At 37.3% G+C, this 26,933-nt stretch overlaps 1 protein-coding gene and 3 long non-coding RNA genes across 6 annotated transcripts in view; 1 reads left to right on the top strand and 3 right to left on the bottom strand.

Moving 5' to 3' along the window:
- Positions 1 to 26,933, bottom strand: part of LOC144638382 (uncharacterized) — a 48,971-nt gene that overhangs the window by 21,403 nt on the left and 635 nt on the right. The window lies entirely within an intron of this gene.
- The window catches only part of LOC144638378 (uncharacterized), a 68,500-nt gene that overhangs the window by 8,303 nt on the left and 33,264 nt on the right, over positions 1 to 26,933 (bottom strand). The window lies entirely within an intron of this gene.
- LOC144638215 (GDP-fucose protein O-fucosyltransferase 4-like) lies at positions 344 to 24,630 on the top strand. Of its 2 annotated transcripts, none has more exons than XM_078497420.1 (2): positions 344 to 429; positions 22,041 to 24,630. In XM_078497420.1, exon 2 carries the CDS (start codon positions 22,079 to 22,081, stop codon positions 23,219 to 23,221), a length of 1,143 nt encoding a protein of 380 aa, XP_078353546.1. In that variant the 5' UTR covers positions 344 to 429; positions 22,041 to 22,078; the 3' UTR covers positions 23,222 to 24,630. The 2 variants fall into 2 exon arrangements, with proteins under 2 accessions (XP_078353546.1, XP_078353545.1); XM_078497419.1 differs by lacking the exon at positions 344 to 429 and adding an exon at positions 17,019 to 17,170.
- LOC144638370 (uncharacterized) lies at positions 7,560 to 16,779 on the bottom strand. 2 transcript variants are annotated; one of them, XR_013567906.1, is made up of 4 exons: positions 16,463 to 16,779; positions 13,335 to 13,641; positions 11,123 to 11,179; positions 7,560 to 10,761 (listed from the first exon to the last, which is right to left on the bottom strand). It is a non-coding gene; the product is annotated as an uncharacterized LOC144638370 (long non-coding RNA). The 2 variants fall into 2 exon arrangements; XR_013567905.1 differs by having other exon boundaries at positions 7,560 to 11,179; positions 16,463 to 16,778.

Raw genomic sequence — 26,933 nt, forward strand, 5'->3', positions numbered from 1 at the left:
TTGCCATAACTTCCTTTAGCGCCGGCGTAAAACTTCGTCAAAACATTGGCCAAACCGGTTTTATCTTGTGGTTCCTCCAGGTTCATCTCCCTCAAATAATCATTCAGAATTTTTACACTTGTTTTTGTTGTTCTGTTGGTGTTTTTAGAATCTATATTCTCGATCAAAACGTTCAATTCCACTTGGGAAACGGAGGCGAATCGCTCCGCCATATTTTTAAAGTTTGACAGCACTACACGGACGAGGGGCTTGGAAACTAGACAGACTTTGAACTCGACACGATAACCCAATATCTGCTGCAGATATTGGCTTATCTTATCTCGAATTAGCATATCTACCCATGTAATTAGAAAAAAGTCGCTCTTGTTTTCGAGACAGTGAGTTGGTGAGGCTGCTTCAGCTTGTATAGTGGCTCCGATTTCGTTAAAGGTATGTCCATCCTATTAGTCAGTTTACTTAGATATCGATTTCTAGCGATTGACAACGCCTGGTAGCAAATATTTGATTTTCGAATCCGTTAGTTTTAAATGCGTGCGCTTTCAAAACAAGAGTTCTAAATGAGACACCACCAAGTTATCTACAGCTACCACTACCACAAAAACTAAATAGTACTTACTTACCTTTCCCGTTCGACATTATATTTTTTGTGTTCCCGATGTCTGATGTAAACAGCGTCGAATAGTTCAAACTGCAGCCGAAATAGTGAAAGAATCGCAAAACTGACACCACTAGCTCGAATTTCTCGATCGCTTCTCGAAGCCTGAGCAGTTCTAGAAGAAATAATTTTAACGATTTACTTACGATTTAACATCTAAGCAGGCTTATTAACCACTACAACTTCCACCATGACCAAATTTCTGAAAAATGTACGGTATGTACAGTGTAACCATTTTACTCGAACCGTCTCGACTGACAGAAGTTGTGAAACCTCTCATGGGATTAGATGGGAACAAACACTTCAGTAATATCAATTAGAATCCCTGCGCAGGGATAGGAAATAGGAAATAGGTAAGAGGTAAATACTACGCTGAAGTCAAAATACTTTTCCCGACGTTTCGGCAATGCTGCCTTCTTCAGGGGGACAAAATTATTATTCCACCGCTTTGTCCAAGAACAAATAAACAAAGTCGAAGAAATCTCGAGATTTAGTATAGCCCTAGAAACGTCCGCCATAATATCAACATTGTACATTTTTCTCGGCAAAGATGAGAGATGTTCGTTCTCTTCCTTGATAAAATATGGCGGATGTTCTCACTACAACTGCAGCAACAAAAATAACACCTGCATACTGCGTATTGAAGTTTTAAAAAAAATGGCGGCCACAAAACAAAAGGCGCGTTAGCAGGTGACATTGTCTTTTTGTCTTCCAACTCGACTAACTCGATGTCTTTGCTTCCAATGATGTGATAAATAACTGTAATTTGCAATCATCCAACGCCGTATATTATGTTCCACGCCAACTTCAGCAAACCAAGTTTTTTATGCTCTCTATCAAGGATTGATGCCACGCTTCAATGTACCTACATTAAGTAATTGGGTTGATCTAGCTTTCTTAACAGACGGAAGTCTTTCTCTCTATATATGTCATATAATATTAATGTATTGGACTTCTTTTAGAATCAAAGTCTCTTCGAGATATCGACGTTTTTGCATGAAGTATGAGTCGAAGGTTTATCTTGTGCATTGTTCTTCGAACTTATCATTACAGTTTTTTTGTAGTTTAATTTAACAATTTCCTATCTTCGCGGAGGAAATGCAGCCATATAATTTTGTCAAAAATGGCTCGTTCGCGCCGGGTATTTATACACATATTCCTTAACATTACACAAATAAACAGTGCAAATTTCAGCGAGATCTGACAATTCTATACTTTAAAACTGCAAGGACCTTTCGAGGCAGTCGATTACGGCAGCGAAATTAGCAAATGAAACAGCAAAATATGCGTTCGACGCTTTGTTTTTGCGACGCTATATTTGAATTGTTATAGGTAGACCGCCGTTCAATGTGTTCAAGGCCGTATCGTTACGATTGCTCCATGAAAAAGCACGAAAAAAAATACGGATATTTCCGACTACTGTCGGAGAAAACATTGCGTAAACAAATCGTTACACTCAAGCTGCGTTTTGTCTAGGCTCGGCGAGGGTCGGATATCAAGACCCAGGATTAAACAAAAGCCACATATACAGTGAATGCTTTCGAATTATATTTGAAGATGAAATACGAAAGAATTTTGCTGTCTTTGACTGAAATTCCACTCGAACTGCGTAGATACGATCGCATGTTGTAAAGCCGATTCATGCAACATTGCTCTCAACGCGATGTAAGTGCTAGTGATTATTTATTCGTGTTTTAGTTACGCAATCCATTGTTTGTGCGACGCTTTTTATAGATCGCCTTTCAGACACACGTGCGTTGAGATAAGAAAGCTGACATGTCACTTTTAAAATTGTTATATAACGTTTGTAAATGTGACAAGTCACGTTTTTTCCACGAAATCGCAAGTGATCACCCACAGCGGAAAGTAATCCCTTGAGAAATTAAAACAGTCCCTTGAGAAATTAAAAAAGTCCCTTGAGAGTTTACAAATATGTGGTTCCAAATCTTGTCTACTAACCCCTATTCTACCATTTTAGCTTGTAAACAAGCAAAAACGTCGAAAAAATGAAGATTCAAACAACCGGCCCTATTCTCCAGGGTTATAGGATACGGACAGTTAATTTTTAAACAAGCATACATACATTAAATTTCAAAAGCAGAAGAATCTCAGAGAGGGTTTTCAATTTATTCATAACGATTTTTTTTTTTATTTCTTCGTATTAATGGGTGCGCCAAGTGAATCGACCTCAGACGCAGAAACACACTTTACCTTGTACCTTCGTTTTTTTTTTACCGAAACTGCGCCTGGCCGAGTTGTTACTGGCGAAAGTCTGTCCAACTACTTAGAGTCATAGATCTCGGTACGAATCGAAAACGATTGGGTATTCCTCGCTTCAACCAATTTAAAAAGAAAATCGTGAATAAGGTTTTTTTTTCACGTTCCGCGAAGTTGCCGGTCAAATATATTGTTATGCACCGGACCTACAGCTCTACCTGTATCATAACCTCGTTTAATACATCTCTGTAGAAATCTTTAGCAAATTAGTTTTACAATCGTTCTGACCGACAAATTTACCTCCAGAGCCGGCGAAGCGTTCGGAACGTGGGGATTAGGACAGTCCAAAAAAACTTTGGCAGGTATTCATTTTTGGAGCGACTTTTTTCCGTTCTAGCAACTTTTTGTTTTCAGAGCAACTTCTAGACCGAAGACTTCCGAAGATTGTCCGATTGTTGTTCGAAGGCCATACGAACGTTTCCGATCATTTTTCTAATTTTTCCGAAGATAAAGAAAGTTTCCAGAAGTCTTCCAATGATCCTCCAGGCTTTGTCCTTTTCTTCTGGCGTGCTTACAGGGAATTTACTAAATACCAGTATTTTTAGGGAATTTAATTTGTTGCCATCGAGGCGTTTTTTTCCAGTTCTGCACTGCCAATTTCAATTTCAATTTCAAATTTCGTTAATAAGAGTTTTAAGTTCTTTCAATTCATTTGCAAATTTAGTTACTGCCAATTTCACTTTTCTGCACTACCCATCTGTTCTTGATCACATCAGTGGAAGCAAAGGTTTCTAATTGCTTTTTCTATAACTTTTCTATACTACAATTTCACTTTTTTGTAATGCCGATTTCACCTTTCTACACTGCTAGTTTCTGTTTCTGTAATGACAATTTCACTTTTCTATACTACAATTTCACCTTTTCTCATGCTTATTTGATGTTTCTGCACTGCCAATTTCAAGTTTCTGTACTGCCAATCTCATGTTTCTACAATGCCAATTTCATATTTCAACAAAACTAATAGTAAATTTTCTGCACTGCTGATCTCACGTTTCCACCACACTAATTTCATGTTTCTTCCCTGCCGATTTCATGTTTCTGCACTACCAATTTCATGTTTATGCACTGTCATTAATTTCACGTTTCTACAGCGCCAATTTCACTTTTCATTTTTTTATTGCCACTGTCACGGTTCTACAATGCCAATTTCATGTTTCTGCTCTACCAATTTCACACTTCTGCACTACCAATTTCACTTTTCTTCACTGTCATTCCACTTGCAATTTGAAGCAATTGTATCAAATTCACCTTTCCTCCTGGCAAAGGTAAAAAGGAGCAGAAACGCACAAAGCCGTTTTTACGGCGTGTTAGGGACGTGCGAAATACAACCATGAGGTGGAAAATATGCGGCCTTGGATGGCTGCTATGGGTAGCTCTACAAAAACTGTTCTTGATCACATCAGTGGAAGATTACTGAGAACTCCGCTTGCAACAGACACTGGCAATTGCCGCGATATTTTTAATTTTTTCTGATCCTTAAGGTATAAAAAATAAGTGACCGAATGAAAGAGATAATAGTTTTCAGTGAGATAAATACCCAAGGACAAACAAACAATTTAAGTGTTTAAATGAATGCATAAATAAATAAAAGAAAAACTATGTGGAACCAAGGGGAAACGAAGAGAGTGCTTCCTTTCAATATTTCAACTCTGAGTAGTAGTTATCCTTCAACCTGTTTACATTGCTATTAAAACTATTATTCAAAGTTAGTTTAGTTCAGTGGCAATGACAAGGCATTAGTTCATTCAGGACTTGTCTATTAAAGTTCATTTAAATGACTGCACGGTGCAGCAAAGCTGAAGGAATTTCGTATAACCGACCAACTTTACAGATAACAATCTTTCCTTTGAACCAGGAAGGGGGAAGGGGGAAGCAACTCCCATACATTCTCTTATATGAAATCTGAGGGATGCTCTCACAACTTGCAAAGCAATCATCGTGGCGGTAGTCAGTGGATGCCTCTAAGACGCATGAGCAGATCCTCTCTTTCCGAATTTGCCAAAACAATGACGGCCAGTGGGAGAATTCGGTTGCTTTTTTATAGCAGTAAAAGAAGTTTTGTAAGCTGTGTCTTTAAAGCAGCGAAAATTTCTCCGGAAAGCTTCTTGTTGTCAACATGTGGTGCTTGTTGTGAAACAGAAACATTACGCAAATGGTAATGAAAACATGGCGATCAAATTTTCCCGTGCCGATCTGAGGTATTGTTCTTGCTCTATTGTTTTGAGGTTGTTTGTTGACTTGGTTGTTCTTTGTTTTACGTCATTTGAGATCCCCACGTGCGTTTAAAATCGTGGTACAATCATTTGCATTTTAGCGCTCAAAAGTAACGCGACATCACAAAATTCTGCGTTTTTATAACTACACGACGACGACGACGACGACATTTTTGGATAAAACAGTGCATTTACATTTTTAGTGAAGATAGTTGTGACCCCTTTACAATCACTGAACACATTACATCGTAGTCGTCATTTCGCGGGAAAAGATGGCCAAAAACCGCTGACTAGATCTTGAACTGATCGCGTTGCAAGTTGTGAGAACATCGCTATTCGGTCCCAGACCTCGTTTCTATCCCTCCCTGCTTTGAACATTGTTCGCAATGTTCTAAATGCCAGTACCGCCGGGAATGAACTGTTATACCAGCAATAATACAATAATATGTTTTACATAGACGTCGCTTAATTTCTTTTACCTCTATTTGTGCATTGTTTGCATAATTATTTGTCAAAACTCTTTTGACAAAAATCTCTCAAGATGACCAAGAAAAAGGCAATCTTAAATGACCTCTCGCCCCTTCCAAGTTGAATTAAACACAAATAAATTGAGACTCACTGAACGTTAATCATTCAGGCTTCATGTAACGGATGAACTGAGTTCTGCGCAAAATATGTACCACTAAACTGCATTTATTGTTAACCCTTTTACTCCAGGTAAGGAACCACTTTCGGGACATGGAATTTCAACCGTTTCGTAGAGGCATAGAACTCGGTGTGTGCTTTCTAAATCAAATGAAATGGGCAAAGGCTTATCTTCCCGTGAAGGATGACAATAACTTCGTCAGTGTGTTTAAAGGGACTTTTATCCGAGCTTCTTTCGCTACCTACGAGCAACCTTACTTGATTGTTTCTCAAGATCCTAATGGTGAAATTCCTCTCTCAGTATCGTTTCCAATTCTGAGACTTAAGTACTTTTTTTAAGAAACGACATTTTAACTTCTTTTTTGCCCCACTTATGCCATAATAAATTATGTAAACCTGCAATCACTATGGAGAGGCCTCTTCTCTATAAGCCTCATGGTTTCCGACAGGCCCCACCATCACAGTTTTTATTGTTGTTTTAATTTCTTTTTATTCTTTTTTCAACCTGTTTAACTGCGTATGACATATTCATTTAATTGTACAATTACTTTATTTCTTTAGATTGTTAATATTGTTAATTAATCTTAATGGCAAAGAAAAAATAAGTAACAAAATATAACTAAACCTAATCTGGAAATATTTTCACTGCGATACAGTCATTACTTGGGTTGATAAAACATTTTTCCAGGAGATACCAGTTTGATCGAACTCCTGTTGCAGGGCGAAAACAATATGCTATGTCACCCGTTCGCTGATCAACAGATAGGCCCGTGGGTATGACCTGAGGTTGCATCATAACCTACCGGCTTTGTTTTGGCTAAATTTAAAAATATGGCAAACGTGTGTGACTCGTATATTGGGATACACGCACCAACTTGGAGGTGATGAGAGAATTCGGCCAGGGAGATAATGATGGCGATGATGCGATGGCTACTGTACACCGACTTTCTCCAATTTTTGTCGGACTACAAGATTGACCACCGCGTGTTTAAATCTGAGTTTAGCTTTAAACCTAGACCTTGCATAGAAAGTCCCACGTAGAACAAGACAATTTGGGCTGTCCGGAGGACAGGGGTCGGAAACCTGGGTGTGAAAGGGGTGGGATTCCCATGGTGGCCGGAACGAGAAAAAGAATTGAAAAAATCGGCCTCAATTCTAACGATGGTGTAAAAGATGCGATGCCTACACTTGACTTCTCAACCTCTGTCAGACTACGAAATTTGACCAGACCTGGCATAGACAATCCCACGAGGAACAATTATAGCGGTAATGCTGGCTATTTACAGTTGAAGAAAATCATGGACTGCCCCGGGGGGGCTAGCCACCATCGTAAAAATCACCCCGAGAAGACCCTGGGACGACATTTCTGTGTAATAAAGCGTGGCTAGTGTATATCCCTCTTCGAGTGCAGTTTTTTTCTTTATATATGTTACCGCGCTATGCAAATTTTCTCTTTGTTTTTGTATTCCCTTGCGTTTTCCTATTTTCGTGGCACGTTGTCGTTTTGTAATTAGTATTCCGTTTAGTGGTTGTAATTTTCGTTTTTCGTTCAGTATAAGCTTGTTGTTTAACGTCGTATGGTCGTACGCTTCCCTTTCAAGTTTCGTCGCATTGCTATGTTTCTTTTCTTATTACGAAGTGTGGAGGTGTGCATAAGAACTAACGCGCTGGTACGGGACGTTTGTTTTACCTGTTCAGCAAGTATCTATCGGGACGTAAAATAAATTGTTGTGACTGTGTAGTGTTCGCTGTTTTGGTTAGCGGCTACAATATATAATATGTATACTGTATTTATTTATTCTATTGTTTGTTTCATAACTTTATTAGTTTTATCCAGGGTCATTCTGAAAGGAATTTATGTGATAAAATGTTGGTATTGTTAAAAACGCAGTGGAAGCGTTTATCAAAGAGAACACTAACTACAACAATGCAAGAGGCCGTGCGGAAAACACACGGGTTAAATAGGCTTGGTATACGGATATATAATGGTTGACCTTCCACCGAAATTAAAGAAAGTCGAATGTCGAAGATGGCCGGCGGAAACAGAAGTGGTATCATTATAAATGTGATTGTGCTCGACTTCATATTCAGACTACATTTCGATCGAATTCTACCAAGAGTGGTGGAAGCTCTTCGCAAGATCTTGTAGGTTCCTAACGTCAAGGCCAACGCGATGGACTTTGAACTTTTCTAGTGCCCGTTTGACAAGTTGCAACCATTCTCAGTTCTCTGGAGTAAAGTACGACGACAACAAAATCGGTCACACAGCAAAGACCATAGAGGCTCCATTATAGCTGCGCATTGATACTTGGGACCTTCAAGAATTGGGCCTGCCATACCCTATATCATGATGCATTTTGTTTCTATTAATACTTTAGAATTTTAGATGGTAATTAGACATGTAGTTAACTTTAATTAATGTTTTAGAACTTATTTTAGTCTCCTCAATTAGTGGTCAGGAAACATAATGGCCACAAAGTAACCAACAAATAAGCATCTTTAAAACAATTTTTAACTCGGAAAATTCCGAGTTTTGGTGATGGGGCCAATTTCACTCCTTCCCTCCTTCACTCCTTTCCTCGTTTCCTGTTAAACGCTTTAATTGAATAATTAATTAAATTAATTTATTATTAATCTTGTGAAGCTTAGAGGGGGGGGGGGGGGGAGTTGCGCATGACTGTGTCCGGTACTAGGCAAAACTCGTAGCACAACTACGTTACTTAAAATGAAGTACACTAATGTTACATATTTGTTTCTGAAAACCAACTGCTCTCTTTATGGTACTATATTTCCAATCTCACGGATGTATGGGCTGAACGCATGCGCAGAAGAGTTACAGAGGCAAATCTTACTCGAACACAAGAAATCGACTTTTCTAGGATAATTTCCAATGCGAAACACCAAGATGTAAGATTACTAAAAGTCGCTCACGTAGTAAGTAAAATCTACTTTTGTAGCCTCGATAATTATAAACAGCCGAAAGCCCTCTCTCATTTTCTCATAACAAGCCTGCAAATACTTTTTGTCTGTAAGCAGGTCATTTTTTTGTCAAGCCAAGAACAAGTTTTGACCTGACAAGAAGCCAGTCTGGTCGGACAAAATTTTTCTTTGTCATTAGAAATTAAAAAGAAGAAATAAAAGAAATTTTAAAGCCAGTCGCCAGGAGGCGACCAGCTTCAAAATGTTGTATGATTTTTGGTTAAAAATTCTGTCCCAAGGCCGTGAAATTATAAATTTATTTTTCATTCGCCGCAGCGTGAACTGTGTATCGATCCTAAATTATACTGCAGCATTCCTTCTAGTAAATAAACAAAACGCTTTCACCTTTAATGTTAATGAAAATAACCTATGCGTTTTTCTGAAGCAGTGTAGAAATTTTCAAAATCCAAACACCCGCAAAAACACAACTCAAAACAGCTATTAAATAAACACAAACTATATTTTCCCAGACAACAAAGATGTTTCCAATCTGTTCGCTTAAAAAAGTCAAAATTCCCGAACTAAAGATTGAAATGTGAAAGAAACTTGAATTAAACTTTGTTTAGAATTTCATTTCATTCAAGATGAAGGCAACAAATGCATTCCAAGGCTTCAAGTTATCGAAAATTTCGAAGGCATACAAATTTGCATGCGTAATTAAGTAAGGTCTGGGTTAGAAGACAACACGGAAACGGATTTGGTGTCGTGGAATTTATCCATCAGAAGAGAGCTATTTCGAGGTTTCTCAAATTTATCAAATTAATGTCCTATACTTCAATTTTTTCCTGGATTGTCCGGCGGGTTTTTTCTCGGGCAAGAGGGCCTATAATTTTCCTAAAAACTGGTTGCCCGAACGCAATTTGCGGCGTCTCAGACGACCAAACAACAATTCAACGTGACATTTGAGACGTCACGCATTAGCTCGCATTGCGCGTGATAAATTAATTCGCGGAACGGAATCAAAACGAAAGTGATAACAAAGCATTTCTGCGTTGTACTATGGTAGCATAATAAAATAAACTTGTTCCATATTTGGCACAAACTTGTCCGACCAGGCGTTTACCTTTCAAAACCTCAAATTTTAGATGTTATGTGCTGAGTGGATTTTACTGCAGTGTTGAAAGTTCAAAATGATTTGCTTTGGCAAATCTTTATAAAAGTTTGCTGTTTGCTTCATAATTTATTTTCCGAGTTCAGTGGCTCATAGCCACTTTGATTCTAAATGCTGGCACATTTGTATCTGCTCCGGAGCATATAACATTAAACACAATTCTTTCATCTTTTTCATTTACGATTGGGCTGATAGGAGGCCCTTGGTTGTCTTAATTCTTTCTGTTATTTGCACCAAAAATCTAAAATCTTTAAAATTCTAAAATCTTCATTTTTTTGCTTGCCCTAATCGAGGGGTACCTTTGACCTCGGAGCTCTATCACAAAACTATAACTGTTTAAAGGATTCCTCTATAAAAACCATATGTCATATCAAGAAGATATTTCTGACATAACACCTTTCCATACCCAAAGTAGTAAGTGTTCATTGATCATGAAAAATCGGAAATTTCGTCCCCAAAGGCTAATGTCATTTATATCTTTCGAACTGAAGATAGTTTAGTGATCTTCAAATGCATTATCAAATTCAATAAAACACTACGACTTGGAAACGTTTGTTACAGGAGGCCTTCGAAGCTTAAGTCAAAAACAAAAGTACTAGGCGCGGCAAAAGGAAATAGCAAGCTCGCACTCGGCCGATCGAAGAAAGGAACAATTTGCCAGGCGAGCGTTTGTCCACGTTCGCCTCCTCCTACCCCCGTCTCCGGTCTGAATAGGGTTATGATGTCAATTAAAATCGAGTAACTTTGTTGATTGTACTATAATATATACTGGTTAAGTTGTCTAATGCGTGAAACGTAATTCACTAAATAAGATTCCCACTCTCGCTTTATCTGCACTACCACTGTAATAAGGGTGCAAGAGTTTTTCAACGTTTTCACGCCTAAGGAGAAAAGATGAATTGTTCCTACAAGTTAACGTGCCTTCTTAATATTGCAAAATAAAAACTCGTCTAAACATTAATTAATATATATGTAATATCGACACGCGCACACCCTAATTGAAATCTTGTGTCAAAAAATGAGTGCGAGTATTTCATGTATTTTTAAAAATACTCAAATTCCTCATAACAAAGTGTGCTAAAATAAGTTGCTCCGAATAAAGCGAGAACCGTTCTTAATTTGTATGAATACCTCGTGACAGAATAGAATAATAGGCATATTTATTTAATTGGCGGTGTTCTGTATCAGGATTAAAAAGACTTTCATTATAACTACCCGTGCTCATAAGGCATCAATCCTGACCTTGAATAATTTCATTTCATAAGAATCCAAAAAAGCTTGTATCTTCTGAAAAGTCACCTGAAAAATAAAGTAATTGACTTAAGCGGATTCGCATTGTAATTTTAATTTTACGTTAAAAAAATTTAACTTCTGGATCAGCTGTGACATCGGTGCATTCACTCGTGGGTCAACAGTAATTATATTTCAGTGTGTTTATTCACGTCCAGTGTGTTCTATGATGCTGGTATGGTGTGTACGGCATCGTAAATTGTCTATTGTAAGTGTCTCAAAACATTGTTGCCACCGAAACATTGAGACTCGAAGCGTTTTTCTTTTGTAGCCTTGGGAGTAGAAATTTGGTTAGAAGGCAACCTTTAAAGTTTGTCATACTAACCAATATTGGGGACATATGACATGGTTGTATTTTTTTCTTGTTTCCAATTACCATATAGCAAGGGTAAATGCAGGCATCCCATTTTTCGAGTTTAAATAATATTTTTTTAAAAATCCCACTGATTATCGAAATTTAATCAAACTTATATTAATTTTCTTTTTTCTCGAAGTTCGACACAATTCTGTAAGACGGTTTCAAGTAAAATAATAAGAACAATTTTTTACGAGATGAAGCTGCATAAGTTTGAAATCAGCACGAGAAGTTACTGCCACCCTGATGTAAGTTAACTATTCTTTGTCGTTTATGGATAGGCGAATCACTGCATTCCATTCTCTGTGCATTTACATCAAAAGATGCTTATTTGTATTATTATTTTCTAATCAAGAATTTCCTTGATCGTGTACCAAAAATAATACCTACATTAACCACCAAATTAAATTTATAATTAAATTTTGCAACTCAGTAGATGAATTTATTGAATCTAATGCTTGCGTGCGCTTTGCGCATGCGCATTAGACTCTTTGTTATATGAAAAAAGCTGTTAGCAATCCCAAGGGAATGGTTCGGGATCGATAATCGTTCGCTGTAATGTAGAAAACAATGATCAGCTGCAAGAACGGACTCCGTACGGACACGCACGATTAGTTTCAATTAAAAACAGCCAATCAGCGACACGTGTTCCCACGCATAATTAAAAGTTCTTTCTCAAGTCACGATTATTCAACACTTGAACAGGACGAAATAATTTTCCAGTTAAGACATTTGTAAGCTTTTTGTGAAAATAAATCTTCGTTTTCAGTTCAGTTAAGCACTTGTGTTTTCGTCTTGCTTAAAAAGCAAGACGTCTTTGAGAAAAAATATTTCGACGGCGACTCGCGTTTATTTACACAATGCGACCAAATATTTATTTTGTTTTAAAAAATAGAAAACTTTACCTCGGTTTTTGTATTTAAGTCATTCGAATTTTGACCAATTTTTTCTTTACAGTGCAAACAAAAACCTTCAAAAATAAAAGATGTACATGGATAAATGTAAATCAAGTTACGCGACTAAATCAAAATGCGTTTGTTTGGCCGCTTTGCAGTATTACACTGTCCCGGCCTTTGCCATACACTGAAATCGAATTTCATGCTTTTACGACTCTCAGAGATCTTAAGTTCTTCTTACAGCTAGAAAAATCATAAAATGGTTACATTGATATGGAAGTGATGATTCGCGAAATTTGTACATCATGATAAACAGTCTTCGCTCCTGTGTATGGTAGCTCGATAATAATTGCCTAGTTTCCAGCGTTCAAAAGGTCATCATTATATTGACGTGAGCATTTACACCCGTTTTTAGGAAAATCTGTCACTAAGTGCTTACAGTACAATGGAGTAACAGTCACTATTTCAAGTGCTTTTATTGCAAAATCTGTTTCAAGAGTCATCATCAAAATGGTGAAAAATCTGAAAGAAAACGATGTGAAGTTCTTCAACCCTTGTTGTAATGAACATGCTTTTTGTAAATCGTCACGCAATCTTGTCCAAATGTTTAATCGTTTCTGCTTTTACGGACAATACGGAAGAAGTAACATCAACTCCTGTTCATACTTTAAATTTTGTGAAGCATATAACATTTATGACTGTTTCGTTTTCATCCATAATCATCCACGATGCCCCTAGCTTGCTATAAGCATTTTAAATTAAACTCCCGAACACAAACCTCTAACCAATTTTAACCGGCTTACGAAAACCGCGCAATCTGTATCACTATGCCATACGGCATTAGACTCATGTCACCCTTGGTGACCTATTTTTTTTATTGTATGGTGTTCTCAATAGTAACCAATAAGCGTACCTGTTGAAACCATCACTTAATTGATGTCCTCTTCTCCTTTTGTGCCCTCGCCACACCTGTTATGGTAGTCTCTGGAAATTCGTACATTTTGCCTATTTCCAATGCAGTTACGTCAGTTCAACTCTTTTATTGGTCCACTTCACGAGGATCCAATCATGCACTGAGTCATGTTTATTTAGAAGCTTTTGGCAAACTATGAAATGTATTAGTGGTGTTCCATTGTCACCAGGCTTACTCCACTTCAAGTTCAGTTTGTTTTTACTTATTTCACTTGGAAGGTCACTGAGTTCCACTGGCACGGGAACATCTGGGGTAAACAACGACAACTACGTTAGCAACAAAACGTTTCTTTTTCGTGTATTTAATTACACTAATTCCAAAAACATGAAAACAAAACTACAGTGCAGGAGGTGATAAGGAAGGAAACCACAAGGCTTATAAGCGTAGTTTTTCTAGAAACAATAATTAAGATCATTGTAAATTATTTTAAAATTGTGGCCAAAGATTAAACGGTTGGAGATAAGAATTAAATGATTTTATGCAGGTCTAAAATCTTCATTTTTTGATACTAAAGCAATAATTAAAAGTACTTCTATTCGGATTCCATTTGACACAGCAACGTTTCCAGAACTGTTGCCATCATTTTTATGTTAATTTTGAAATAAATATTTAAGTCGTATTCGTTCCTTAGAAGAAAGTTTATGAATCATGTTTTCCAATGTTTGTGCCGTCTTGCACAAGATCAATATAATCACCGTTTGTAAATCCGATGTTTGAAAAAGCAGACCGGGTGCATTACTTATAATGGGGACTCAATAAGTGAAGAGTAATAATAATAATAATAATAATAATAATAATAATAATAATAATAATAATAATAATAATAATAATAATAATAAAAATGATAATAATAATAATAATAATAAAAATAATAGTAATATATTTATTAAGTATAATAATTATTAATTATAATTATTTATTAAAATAATTACAGTGTAAAGGAGCTACGTCACGGGCGGAGCATCTTGAAATAATTGTCTAATTTAATGGAGCTACGTCACAGGGATATCGCAGATATTTGGTCTAAACTGTTCTGAAATCAGTGGTAGGCAACTTCACCCATGAACAACACTAGCTTTGAACATCTAAATTAAAACCAGCTACCCGCAGGAAATAAACAAAATAAGTTACTGGCCATGTATAGAAAATACGTTTTGCTGATGTGGGTATGGTTGTTTGAATCTGAGAGAATTTTAGCCTCAATTTTCCCAAAAGGCGTCCAAAGTAGACTGAAAGGTCTTCATTCTTCGCGTGATGCGAGCCAAGGATGCACTGAGTTGAGGGAAGGGAAATTGCAATCCGGGTTATTAATATTCCGAAAATGTCTATCGGCAAAAAATAAGAATATTGCAGCCATTTTAATATATCAGTCTGTTGCAAGCGGAGTTCTTAGTAATCTTTTATAACTTTTATAACACCCGACATCGATGTGATTGTTTAAATAAGCAACAAGTTTAGGTAAGAAACAAACAGGACCCTCAAATTGACTGCAAGTCGAACAACCGATATCTCTATAAATGTTACGTCGATTGAGAATGTTCCATTAAGCATAAATTTAGTTTATTCATCATAGGCATTTCAATAACAAAATTACAAAGAGCAAAGTTATCAGTACGATTCGGTCGAAATTTTGTATTTATCTTATATTAGTTTAGGTTCTTAACTACAAAATGGATGTTTAAAAGTGTCATTTATTTTTTCTTGTATTTTGGTCGGCTTCGAAAGGAGAGCCAACATGGCGGACCAAAGGATTTCTTGTCATTCCAGGTCGGAGCCTACAGTAAACGTTTCCCAAAAAATATTTCTACGGAATTTAAGAGCTATTAAAACTAAAGTTGTCCGACGTTTCGATGTAACTAACATGATTATCAAGGTAAAATGTTGTATTGTGGTGTGAATATAAATTAGTCTGTGGAAAATAATATAATATACATTTGCTGCATGGTTATGAATAGTTTCGCGCGGATTGAATCCCTTTGCACGATTAAGGTGGCTCTGTAGTTATTCCGGGCGCACTCGTCCATGTCAAACTTTGTGTCATAACTTTTTCGACTTTAGCGCGATGGCTATGAAACTTTGGGAAATCTACTGCCTATCATTCAGTAATAATATGATTTAATTCGATTTAACTGGAGAAAAGTATTTTTAATGTTTTTGGCGTTTAACTGGACCCCACTTTTTGAACAAAATCGCATCCAGCGATATATTTATAACCTAAAATAGTGAGCGAACAATGCGTTGTGTACTATTTCAAATGTGGTCTATGCGATATGGACTAGGTCGGTTATACTAATCGACACTTACATCAACGTGTTGACGAACACAGTTCTCAGAATTCGTCAACTGGAAAGTACATGTTGAACACGCACGGGATCTCAAAACCGAAGCTAATTAACAACTTCTCAGTTTTAAAGAAATGCCACAGCAAAGTCGATTGCCTCATCAATGAAATGCTGATTATTCAAGACCTGAAGCCAACTTTAAACGTGCAAAGTGATTCAATCCGCGCGAAATTATTTACATAACCATGCAGCAAATGTCTATTATACTATTTTCCACAAACTAATTTATATTCACACCACGATACAACATTTTACCTTGATAATGATGTTAGTTACATCGAAACGTCGGACAACTCTAGTTTTAATATTTCTACTGAAGTTTTTCAGTAAACCGTTGATTATACGAATTTAAGAGCTGTCCTTTATATATAACTCCATATCTTTAAGATTGTTTGAACAGCAAGTTAAGTTAAGAAACTAGCAAAACTCTAACTTCAAGGTTGCTTCCATTTTCTTCAGTCATTTCCACCCACAAACACAGAGGAGATGCAATTTATTGTCAGTCGAACGAACGACTTCTCCAATGTTATGTGGATTAAGAACGTACCGACGACTGTTATCTCTTTCATTCGGTCACTTATTTCTTGTACATTAAGGCTGAGAAAAACATTTTTGTGGCCCGTCAATTGCAAGCGGAGTTCCGGCTTAGTAATCTTCAAGTGCACTTAGCATAGTTATTACTCTGAAAAAAAGAAAAAAAAGAAAACGGCAGTGTCAATTAGATACCTATCCTTCCACTGCTGTGATCAGGAACAGTTTCTTTACAGCTACCCCTAGACAGCCATCCAGCGCCGCAGATATTCCATCTCATGGTTGTATTTCGCACATTGCTGACACACTAAGCACGAATATTAATATCAAGGCTGTGGTTTTGAAAAAGAAACAATGGGTTCTCGAAAGGGCAGGACACGCAAACTTCAGGGAACCAATAGCAAATCGAGTTATTTTTTTCCACGCTATCTATCAACAATGGTTGTTACGCTTCAACGTACCAGACCAATAGAATGAATCACGTGACAAAATCTGTTTCCACAACAGCTCACATTAACTTGAAAACATGTCCGCCGGCTAAACTTAATATTTAATTCTAGATTCCTCCTCGACCGACTGTTCAAGGAACAGTGAAGCATGATGCCTGCACAACTAAAGTAATTGGTTTGGTTAAAAAGATATAAATATATATATTTTATTGAAATGAACGTTGTTGTTGAAGTGAAACTTCGTTACCATTAATTAGGCAAAGGCGGGGGGTCTATCACCCATCATTGGCTTGTATCACGCAACCTGTCATAAGTTTCCGTCACGAGATAAACGAAGGTCTGTCTCTCTATTTTGGATGCTTTTTTTAAGAAAATCAAGGTTTAAACAAGCGAGCCTATTCTCCATGGTTAGAAGATACGGATTGTAAGGTTCAAACAAGCATACGTACATCAGGTAATGTAAAAATCATAACGATCTCAGAGTGTTTTCAATATGTTCATAGCGACTTATTTTGTCAATGTCTTCGGATTAATCGCAGTGCGAAATGAATCGACCGCAAACACTGAAACACGCTTTGCCTTAAACCTTCGTTTTTTTACCGAAGCAACCTTATACAGGCAAAACTCTGTTCAGCTACTAAGAGTCATAATCTGTAGGAATCGTGCAATATTAGGACGTGGCGGCCACAATACGTCACCGATTTGCATTGGCTAAAATTTTGCATGTATCCTAACTATTACTGCAATTTTCCATTCAGCATAAATAAAGTTTATTCGTGATAGTTAAGTTAATATGATTCAGCCGAAATTTTGTATTTAATCTTCGTTTGGGGTCTGAACTACGAAAGAGATTTTTCAAAATTCTATTATAGTTTTTCTTTGAAATACATGATCGAAATCGAAAGACTGTTTACCGTAAACGATTCAAAAAATATATTGCTACAGAATTGAAGAGTTATCGTTTTCATATTACCTGATATCGATAGGGTTTATATAACAAATTCAGGTAAGAAACAAACAGGATACTCAAATTTACTGAAAGTAGAACGACCGATATCTTCAATGGTATATCGATTAAGAACGTTACATTCAGCATAAGTGTAGTTTATTCGTGATACGCAAGTCAATATCAAAATTTAATACGAGGTTAAAATATTACTACGATTTGGTCGAAATTTGTATGAAATCTTGGTTTGTGGTCTTAACTACAAAATGGATGTTTAAAAAATCCATGTTTTTTTGTTGGAAATATGGAGACGGCCGGTTTCGATCGGCTTCGAAGCTGAACCAACATGGCGGATCAAAGGACTTCTTATCATTCCAGGTGCGAGCATACCGTGGACTTTTGCAGTCGGTATATTTGCAACTTTGTTAAAATGAAAAATGATAAATCTATATACTATGTAAATCTATGGATGTTTCCAAAAATTTGAATACCGTGCCACAATGGTTCGACTTCAAATACTGTTCTAGTCGTCCAAATTTACATAAAAGATAGAGCTTTATACAAAGCAGTCACGAAATTCTTGACGCGTGTTAACAGGAAGAAATAGATGTGTTTAGTTCTCGTTCTTTAAGCATGCCAAGCGAAAAAGACAAAATTGTGACTATTCTTTGATTTACCAAAATGAAGGAGAGTACCTTGAATCGATTTCTAACTGCTCTTCACGTTCAGTGAACTTGAAGAAATTAATCACTGCTAACAAAGACTGATGTTCAACAGACCGTAGTAACGGAATTATGTCACCCTAAACATCCACAAAGAAAGAAAAATACGTGTTTTTTCCCTCGTTCTTTAACCGTTCTAAGGGAAAAAGTTAAAATTTTGGTCATTCCTCGTTTAAACCATTTTAAACAAAAAACTTGAACAAATTACTTCTTTCAACGTTCCACGGGACCGGGACTGGCAGGACTTAGAGAGCTCTGATACTTTTCGAGACTACAGGAAAGCTAGTAGTAAACTCGTTTATTAAGAACATTATACATTGCAGTCGTACACGCCGGGGGGGGGGGGGGGGAGGGGGAGGGAGAAAGTCTGCACTTTTCTTTTACGGCATAGCGGTGCCGGGGAACGGTGCAAGTCTGTGTCAATCAAGCCGTTGCTAAGAAAGACGTCACCCAAAGTTTTGTTTTTCTCAGAAAGATTTAAATATCAATGACTGCATGCGTGTGGTGGAATAGTGGCGGTTTTTGCGTTTGATGTTTCACGTCACTGAGAATGTTTTGGCGGCGTGGAATAACAAGCGAAAAATTTGTCACGGTTGACATTTAACAACCAAAAAAATTTAAATAATTTCAGAATCCGAAAGTACGGACAAAAGCCGCGAGAAAGCCTTTTTATTATTCAGGTTGCCAAATTTATAACAGTTTTCAAAAAAATATGTAATTTTTAATTATTTCGACTTTTTTACACATGTAACATAATTTTAGCTTAAATCTTAGTATCCTCATATATTTTAAATTTTTAAACTTCCATTTTAGATATACTATAAGGCTTTTTGCGACTTTTTAATTTTTAGGGCCTCTATTGATAACAGTTTTAATTGTAAAGCTGATAGAGAAACCCTGTTTAAATAAAGGCTTACTTACTTACTTATATACTTACTTACTTACTTACTTACTTACTTACTTACTTCTTACTTACTTACTTACTTACTTACTTACTTACTTACTTACTTACTTACTTACTTACTTACTACTTACCTTACTTACTTCTTACTTACTTACTTACTTACTTACTTACTTACTTACTTACTTACTTACTTACTTACTTACTTACTTACTTACTTACTTACTTACTTACTTACTTACTTACTTAAGGTGACTGACCATGACTGGAGCATTCTACAACCAATCAACCTCCTCCAAGTTTCAATTCTCACCCCACAGGTGCGATAGGCAAAAACTAAATGCAAGGTTACCCCAACAGCTTTCTCATTGAGCGCCATTATTAGGAAGACATACTCAGTTCAAAAGTTAATATAAAGAAAACTGTTGAAAAACATTACCACCTAATCTTGCAACATTAATTGAACATGAAAAAATGTTATTGTAACTGGTGCAAAACATAAAATAAAAAATACTGGTAGGCCAATTAAATTTTGATATATTTTATTTCGATATATTGCATTTCAGTTCCATGTTACCCTAAATATTATATTTATATTCAAATTCTAACTAGGCTCTGAGGCTTTGGGAAATAAAAAAAAAACGAGTCATATCAAACCTTCTGTACTTTCTCAATAACAACTACTGTTTGATGTAAGTCTTACAGAAAAAAAATGGCTACCCTTACCATCATGGCGTCTAGTCCAGAAATAAAGATCGTTCAGCTTATCCAGTGTATGCAACAATTACTAAAAATATTCTGCTGTGAGATTTCGCTGTCTTTACTGGGATGTAAAAACGCAGTGGTGGTCCCGTTCACCGGTTTGCGGCGTAAATTTCACCTGTGATGTTTCTTAAAAATGGGAAATTTAGATATATAAAAAGTGCTTACATCATCCCCTGGATGTTCGAATGTGAAAACAGTTCTCGAAACGTTAACGTTTAAAAACCTTCGCAAACGCCCGTCCGCCATAAACTTCCCCCATCTTTGTTTTCAATTAAACCAGTACTTAGTCTCACTAAGCCAAATTTATTTACTGGGGCAATCATCGAGACTCGGTTCCAGGCCTCGCTGCCAGCCCCCCATGGTTGCGATTACATGGCGAATTTCAGCCCTGGTTGAACACTTTTAAAACTGAATAATTATCGTGGCCGCCATTTTCTTTCGTTGTAAACCATCACTGCGCATCCGTAAGCTCACTTTCAGTCCGGGCTGAAACTGAAAACGCGATAACATGAGGTTTTTTTCAGCACGTTTGCCCGCGCTGAGATTTCCAGCTCGGTTTCAAAAACCGGGCTGGAATTTCAGCCCGGGCTGTAATTCGGCCCGGGATGAAACTTTCTTCATGTAATCGCAAACGTCTTTTCAAGAAGATTTGTTTTGGAAGCCGAGCTGAAATCTCAGCCCGGCAAACAGGGCTGAAATGCGCCATGTAATCACGCCCTAAGACCCTTGGTAGAATTTCAGTATCCTTGCCGATGACATCACCAGAAAGTACATCTTGAAGACCACTCCTTTGTGCGTCTATCGGTGGAATACTAGTCTTCGAGATCTCCTGGTTCACAACACTTCTCGTCTCGCCCTACTCATGGCCAAGTACCAGCCGGAAAGTTTTCTTGACCCAGGTGCCTTACATGCGACTTCAAGGAATGGACTCGTGGCAACGGTCAATTTCACCACCGGAGGCATTTGACTCGAGGGACTCGACTGCTGTGACCAGCATTGTCTGCTGTTCATCTGGTGCCACCGCTGTCACGCGATGTAACTTGAGCCGTCTCGTTATAAATCTATAAAAGCGACGGGTGAACTGAGACGAGTTTATGCCCATCTGAAATTGTAATCGTCCTGTATTTCACTCTAGGACAAGTTATATACGTCTTTGACGGATAACTCATCTCGGACTAATTATCGTCCGTATTGGATGGGATGTATCCCTATCTAATGTAAAAAAGCATTCATTCCCCGTCCTGTACACCAACTGTTGAGGAGATTGGAAGAACTCTGTAGAAAGTCGTTGAAAACACTTGCCGTGTTCACAGCATTTCTTGTTCTCGTCGACTCGCCCACGTTTCTAAAACTAAAATGAATTTTTTTTCTCATAACAAACCACTTTGCGTTAATCCCTTCACAAGGGAAGTTGTTTTATAATAACCATGCTCCAATGTATAAAAGATAATATAGCTGCCATCAATTATGATCAATCATAGCGGATTGTCAGGTCGTTGAAACTTTTTGATCGATTATAGATTATTATCGATCACCGGCACACCGCTACTTCACACCCCAAATTAATTAAAATTGCGGTTTCCATAAATTTTGTCAAGTACGAAAAAAAACTTAGTCAGGAGGAAATTACAGACTAGTGTTGTGTGGTGTATAAAATGGGCCATCGCTACCACAGAGCCGCCTGCCCCTCTTAACCGGCAGGGGCCATTGTACGAGGCAAAGATGGCTCTGGGGACACGTGATTTGATTGGCTAGATTTTAACAAAAGAATTAAAAACGGTTGATGTGATCGGTTGGATAGCACATTCCCATTGTTGAAATCTAGCCAACCATGTGTACCCAGAACCACCTTTTCTCGTACAATGTATGACCCCGCTGGCTAGAGGGGACAGACGGCTCTGTGGACGAGAACGGTCCACACGTGTTTTTACTGACTCTGTGCTACTCATTATTCTCTATGTGACTTATATGAACATATTATTTTTAACAGGTCCATAAGGAGACAAAGAGGTATATGCAGTATACTAAATGGCAGGAAAAGAGTTCGCTATAAAGTTTCTCCCTTGTGCTGTACTCTTAGCAGCGCTTTTATGGCTACTCGAGATGAACTTTTCGGATAAAATTCCCTTGGTTAAGAAACCTGCCTTGCGTAGGACACAAAGAGGAAATGGCACCTTCAAATACGAGAACAAGACAAAGACTTGGCTTATTGTTTACTGGTCGACGTTTTTTGGCAGACGGCTAGATCTACATTTAAAGTGGCCGAAAGGTGAATGCCCAGTACAATGTGAGTTAACAAGTGATATATCACGAGCAAAAGAGGCAGATGGCTTTGTTGTCCATGGTAGGGATCCAAGGCCATATCCTCCTATAGAATCTAAGCCATGGATTCTGCAAATACGAGAAAACCCGGTTTACACACCGGTATTAAAGGATGCTGAGTTCATGTCCAAATTCAACTTGCTGAAAAGTTATCGTTTGGATTCGGACTTCCCTGATCCTTCAGTTTTGTTGCCTAAGTTAACACCACCAGTTCCTTTTAAGAATAAAACTGGGCTCATTATGGCAGCATTGTCAAATTGTGAGAAGGTGCGGACGGAATACATGAGGCAGTTGATGAAATTTGTACAGGTTGATTCTTACGGAGCCTGTCTTAGGAACAAACAAGGTCTGGTTGCTAGGTATGGTAAAGATAAAGGCAAAGATTTCAGAGAAGCCAAATCCATTCTGGCCAGACAATACAAGTTCACCTTGGTGTTTTTTAACCAAGACTGCGATTATTTCGTTGATGCGCAACTACACGATGCATGGGACGCTGGATCGGTTCCCGTAGTGTTGGCTACAGACAAACTCAATGAATTCCTGCCTGGTCCATATCTGAACCACTCAGTCATAAAAGTACGTGACTTTAAAACTCCACAACTTCTCGCCGATTACCTGAAATATCTTAGTAACAATGAGACTGAGTATAATAAATATCTAGAGTGGAAGTGGAAAGGTTATGGGGATATTACTGGAACTGCTATTGGAGACTACTGGATGCCAAAGTATCCACTGTATTGCCAAGTCTGTGTGGCACTTTCAGAAGGGAGAGAACACAAGGATGGTCTTAAGCCAATAACATGCAATCCAAGGCGTTTTGAAGACTGGGGAATAACAAAAGGAGCCTAGGTTTTCGTAAGGAACTATTTTTTTGCAAAAATTACTGCACATTTCAATAACATACAAACTTTGCTCAAGTCAACAGTTCATGTTTATCTCTACTGTCAATTATCTAAGCAGAACTCTAAGGAAACAGAAGATCACTTCAGTTGGTTCAAAAGGTCACGTCTGTAGGTTGTGATTGGTAGATTTTGATCCATTTTGTTTGTTTGTTACTGATTTGCAAGGTTTGTAGGCTGTTGCCTTGATTATGACTGGCGTCAGCAAAAAATGCAATTGTTAATTGGATTTTGAACATAAAGTGTAAGAATGTGCATGTTATTGAAAAGTGCAGTGACACTTCTATGTGTGAAAGGTTGAATTTGACTTGTATATGTGCAAATAATCAGTGCACAAAATTTTTTCATTGGAGACTCAGAATTTTTTCCTGTCCTATGCAGGGGACAAACTAAGTACAATTACCTACAGTTCAGTAGCATGAGGCAACTCAGTGTTATGTCCTAGAAAATATCTTCAATCTTGTAGAATTCATTAAATACGTACAGGAAATTGTGGTTTCTTGTATTTCGTTTTTCTATTTTTTAAGAGCTTTTGTATCCTATCCTTTCCATGCTGTCCCATTTGAGAAACAATTGGTTAAAAAAAAATTCCTCAGGCTTCACATGCAGTACTTATTTTGGTAGTCCTTGGAATTTTTTCATCTAACATTTCCCAAATTGAAAAGAATGTAGTCATATTAAAGGCATTTAAGTTAGGAAAAACATTATACATGTAGTTTTTGCAATGAATAGAGTTTTATACTAGCCATTTTTAAAACAGTTTAAATAATGTAAGCTTAGTTTTTGCTTCAATATGTTAATCGTGTTATTATTTGTAAAAGTATTTAAGTGTAATAAAATTTTTTTGTAGTATATTGTTAATAATATAAAACTTACTAACTAAGTGAAGAGGTGATCCTCGCAGTGAAATGCAATCAAAGAAATTGCAAAGAAAGAAACCAAAAAAAATTCTGGCATCAAGGGGATTCAAGCCAGAATTTTTTTCTGGTTTCTTTCTTTGCAATTTCTTTAATTGCAATTCACCGCGAGTATCACTTCTTCACTTTATATTTCATCCGCAGTTCATATATATGAATTATTTGATATACTTAACGTCATAAATCTTGCTGTAACGTAATTTAACCCTTAAAGCCTCACAGGTGATCTTTATTTTTTTTCTCCCACAATGAAATCAATATGTAACCAAGGAACAGTAATGAGAATCAAGGAAACTATCACACATGAATTGTCTTGGTATTTTAGCAGATTCTCCCAACTAGTTCTATAAGTAATGTGTGGAAACCACCAAGGAGAATTGTTATATTGACACTTGGTCTTAAAGGCTTCATGATGTTAATAAAAAGAAAATGCTAAATGATAGACTGCTGTATTGTACACTTTTGATTTGACGAATATTCCATAGAGAACAACAGTTAAACCTCTTTAATACGGGTACATGCATACAATAGGCGCAGAACTGAGTGTATTGATACAATAAATTATCGAGGTGTCCGTATTATTGAGTTAGGGGTCATAAACTCTGGTTTTTATGGGACCAAGTGCCTATGTTAAAAGGAATCACCTACGTTGAAAGAAAGGCGAGCAATGTAAAACCAAACCATGCCCTTCAAAACTTAGGATCGTGCGGCCTTTTCAGTCGAGAACAGATTTGAATAGATATATTTTTATTATGGGTGTCAAGTCTCTTTTCCGTCATTACACCCAACAATGGTTTGCAAACTTAAAAGTACCACCTCAACCTTCGTCCAGAACAACACATTCCGCCTTTGTCGGAACTGCTGAACAAGTCCACCAACCTACTACTGTGGTGTAGCTGTGGGGACAAATGTTGGACATCATTTAAGCCTGTCGTTTCGTTGGAAAGATCGAGAGGGAAATATTTGACCACCATTAAGACAACAAGTCACTACTCTATCAGATTGCTTTATGGGGTACGGATGACGTAATTGATATCAAGGACAATGCATTTGGTTTTCTTTGTCATCCCGCCCTTGAATGCATTGATATCAGTCATTTTCATTTCTCGATCTATACCTCTCTATATCCGACGACAGGATATCCACGGCCATTCAACTGCATGTTACCCTTAATTGCTTACGTCGATTACGGTCCACCCATTCTTTTCACTGAAAGAATGCCAACCTTAGAGTCAACTCCAACAAACTGTACGAAATGTCAACATTATTTATAAGGAGAAGAGGAGGTGATTATCACTTTGTGATAATCACCAGTCAGAGGCAAGCGAAAGAGATCAGCCGCGAAAGAATCGTCAATAGCTTGGGTCGAGTTCACAGACTCCAGCAATGAGCTGAGAAAGTGCCATAGGTACTACACCCAAAATAACCAGGAGAATAAGACCCTTTATAGAATTTCAGTATCCTGGCCGATGACATCATCAGAAAGTACATCTTGAAGACCACTTCTTTGCGCGTCTATCGGTGGAATACTAGTCTTCGAGATCTCCTGGTTCACAGCACTTCTCGTCTCGCCCTACTCATGGCCAAGTATCTGCCAGAAAGTTTTCTTGACCCAGGTGCCGTACATACAACTTCAAGGAATGGACTCGTGGCAACGGTCAATTTCACTACCGGGGGCATTTGACTCGAGGGACTCGACGTGTATTTCACTCTAGGACAAGTTATTTCCTTTTTTGACGGATAACTCATCTCGGACGAATTATCGTCCGTATTGGATGAGTTGTATCCGTATCTAATGTAAACAAGCATTCATTCCCCGTCCTGTACACCAATTATTGAGAATATTGGAAGAACTCTGAAGAAAGTTGTTGGAAACACTTGCCGTGTTCACAGCATTTCTCGTTCTCGTAGACTTGCTCACGTTTCTAAAACTGAAGTCAATTATTTTTTCTCATAACAAACCACTGTGTGTTGATCCCTTCACAAGGGAAGTTGTTTTATAATAACCATGCTCCAATGTATAAAAGATAATATAGCTGCCATCAATTATGATATATCAAAGTTTATTCGTGATAGTTAATATCAATATTAAAAAAGGAACAAAATTGTTAGTGCGATTGGTCAAAATATCGTATTTATTCAACCACGAAATGGATGTTTTAAAAGTCCGTTATATTTATCTCTGGAAATTTTAAAGATGGCTGGTTTCGTCGACTCCGAAGGCGAGTCAACATAGCGGATCGAAGGACTGCTTACCGTAAACGCCGTTTTACAAAAACTATTGCTACAAAATTAAAAAAAGTAATCTTTTTTATTATAACCAACATCGATGTAATTGTTTAAGCAACAAGTTTAGGTAAAAAACAAACAGGACCCTGAAATTGTCTGCAAGTCGAACAACCGATATCTTTAATGTTGTGTCGATTGAGAATGTTCCATTAAGCATAAATTTAGTTTATTCATCATAGGCATTTCAATAACAAAATTACAAAGGGCAAAGTTATCAGTACGATTCGGCCGAAATTTTGTATTAATCTTATATCAGTTTAGGTTCTTAACTACAAAATGGATGTTTAAAAGTGCCATTTATTTTTTTCTTTGTATTTTGGTCGGCTTCGAAAGGAGAGCCAACATGGCGGACCAAAGGATTTCTTGTCATTTCAGGTCAGAGCCTACAGTAAACGTTTTCCAAAAAATATTTCTACGGAATTTAAGAGCTGTCTTTTATATATCACTTCATATCTG

The sequence above is a fragment of the Oculina patagonica genome, chromosome 14, assembly GCF_052425735.1.
Source record: "Oculina patagonica isolate OP01 chromosome 14, crgOcupat, whole genome shotgun sequence".
Taxonomy (NCBI): Eukaryota; Metazoa; Cnidaria; class Anthozoa; order Scleractinia; family Oculinidae; genus Oculina; species Oculina patagonica.

Bases quoted from the DNA above. Each gene is read 5' to 3' on its own strand.
- LOC144638215 (XM_078497420.1), top strand. From the start codon at position 22,079: ATGGCAGGAAAAGAGTTCGCTATAAAGTTTCTCCCTTGTGCTGTACTC.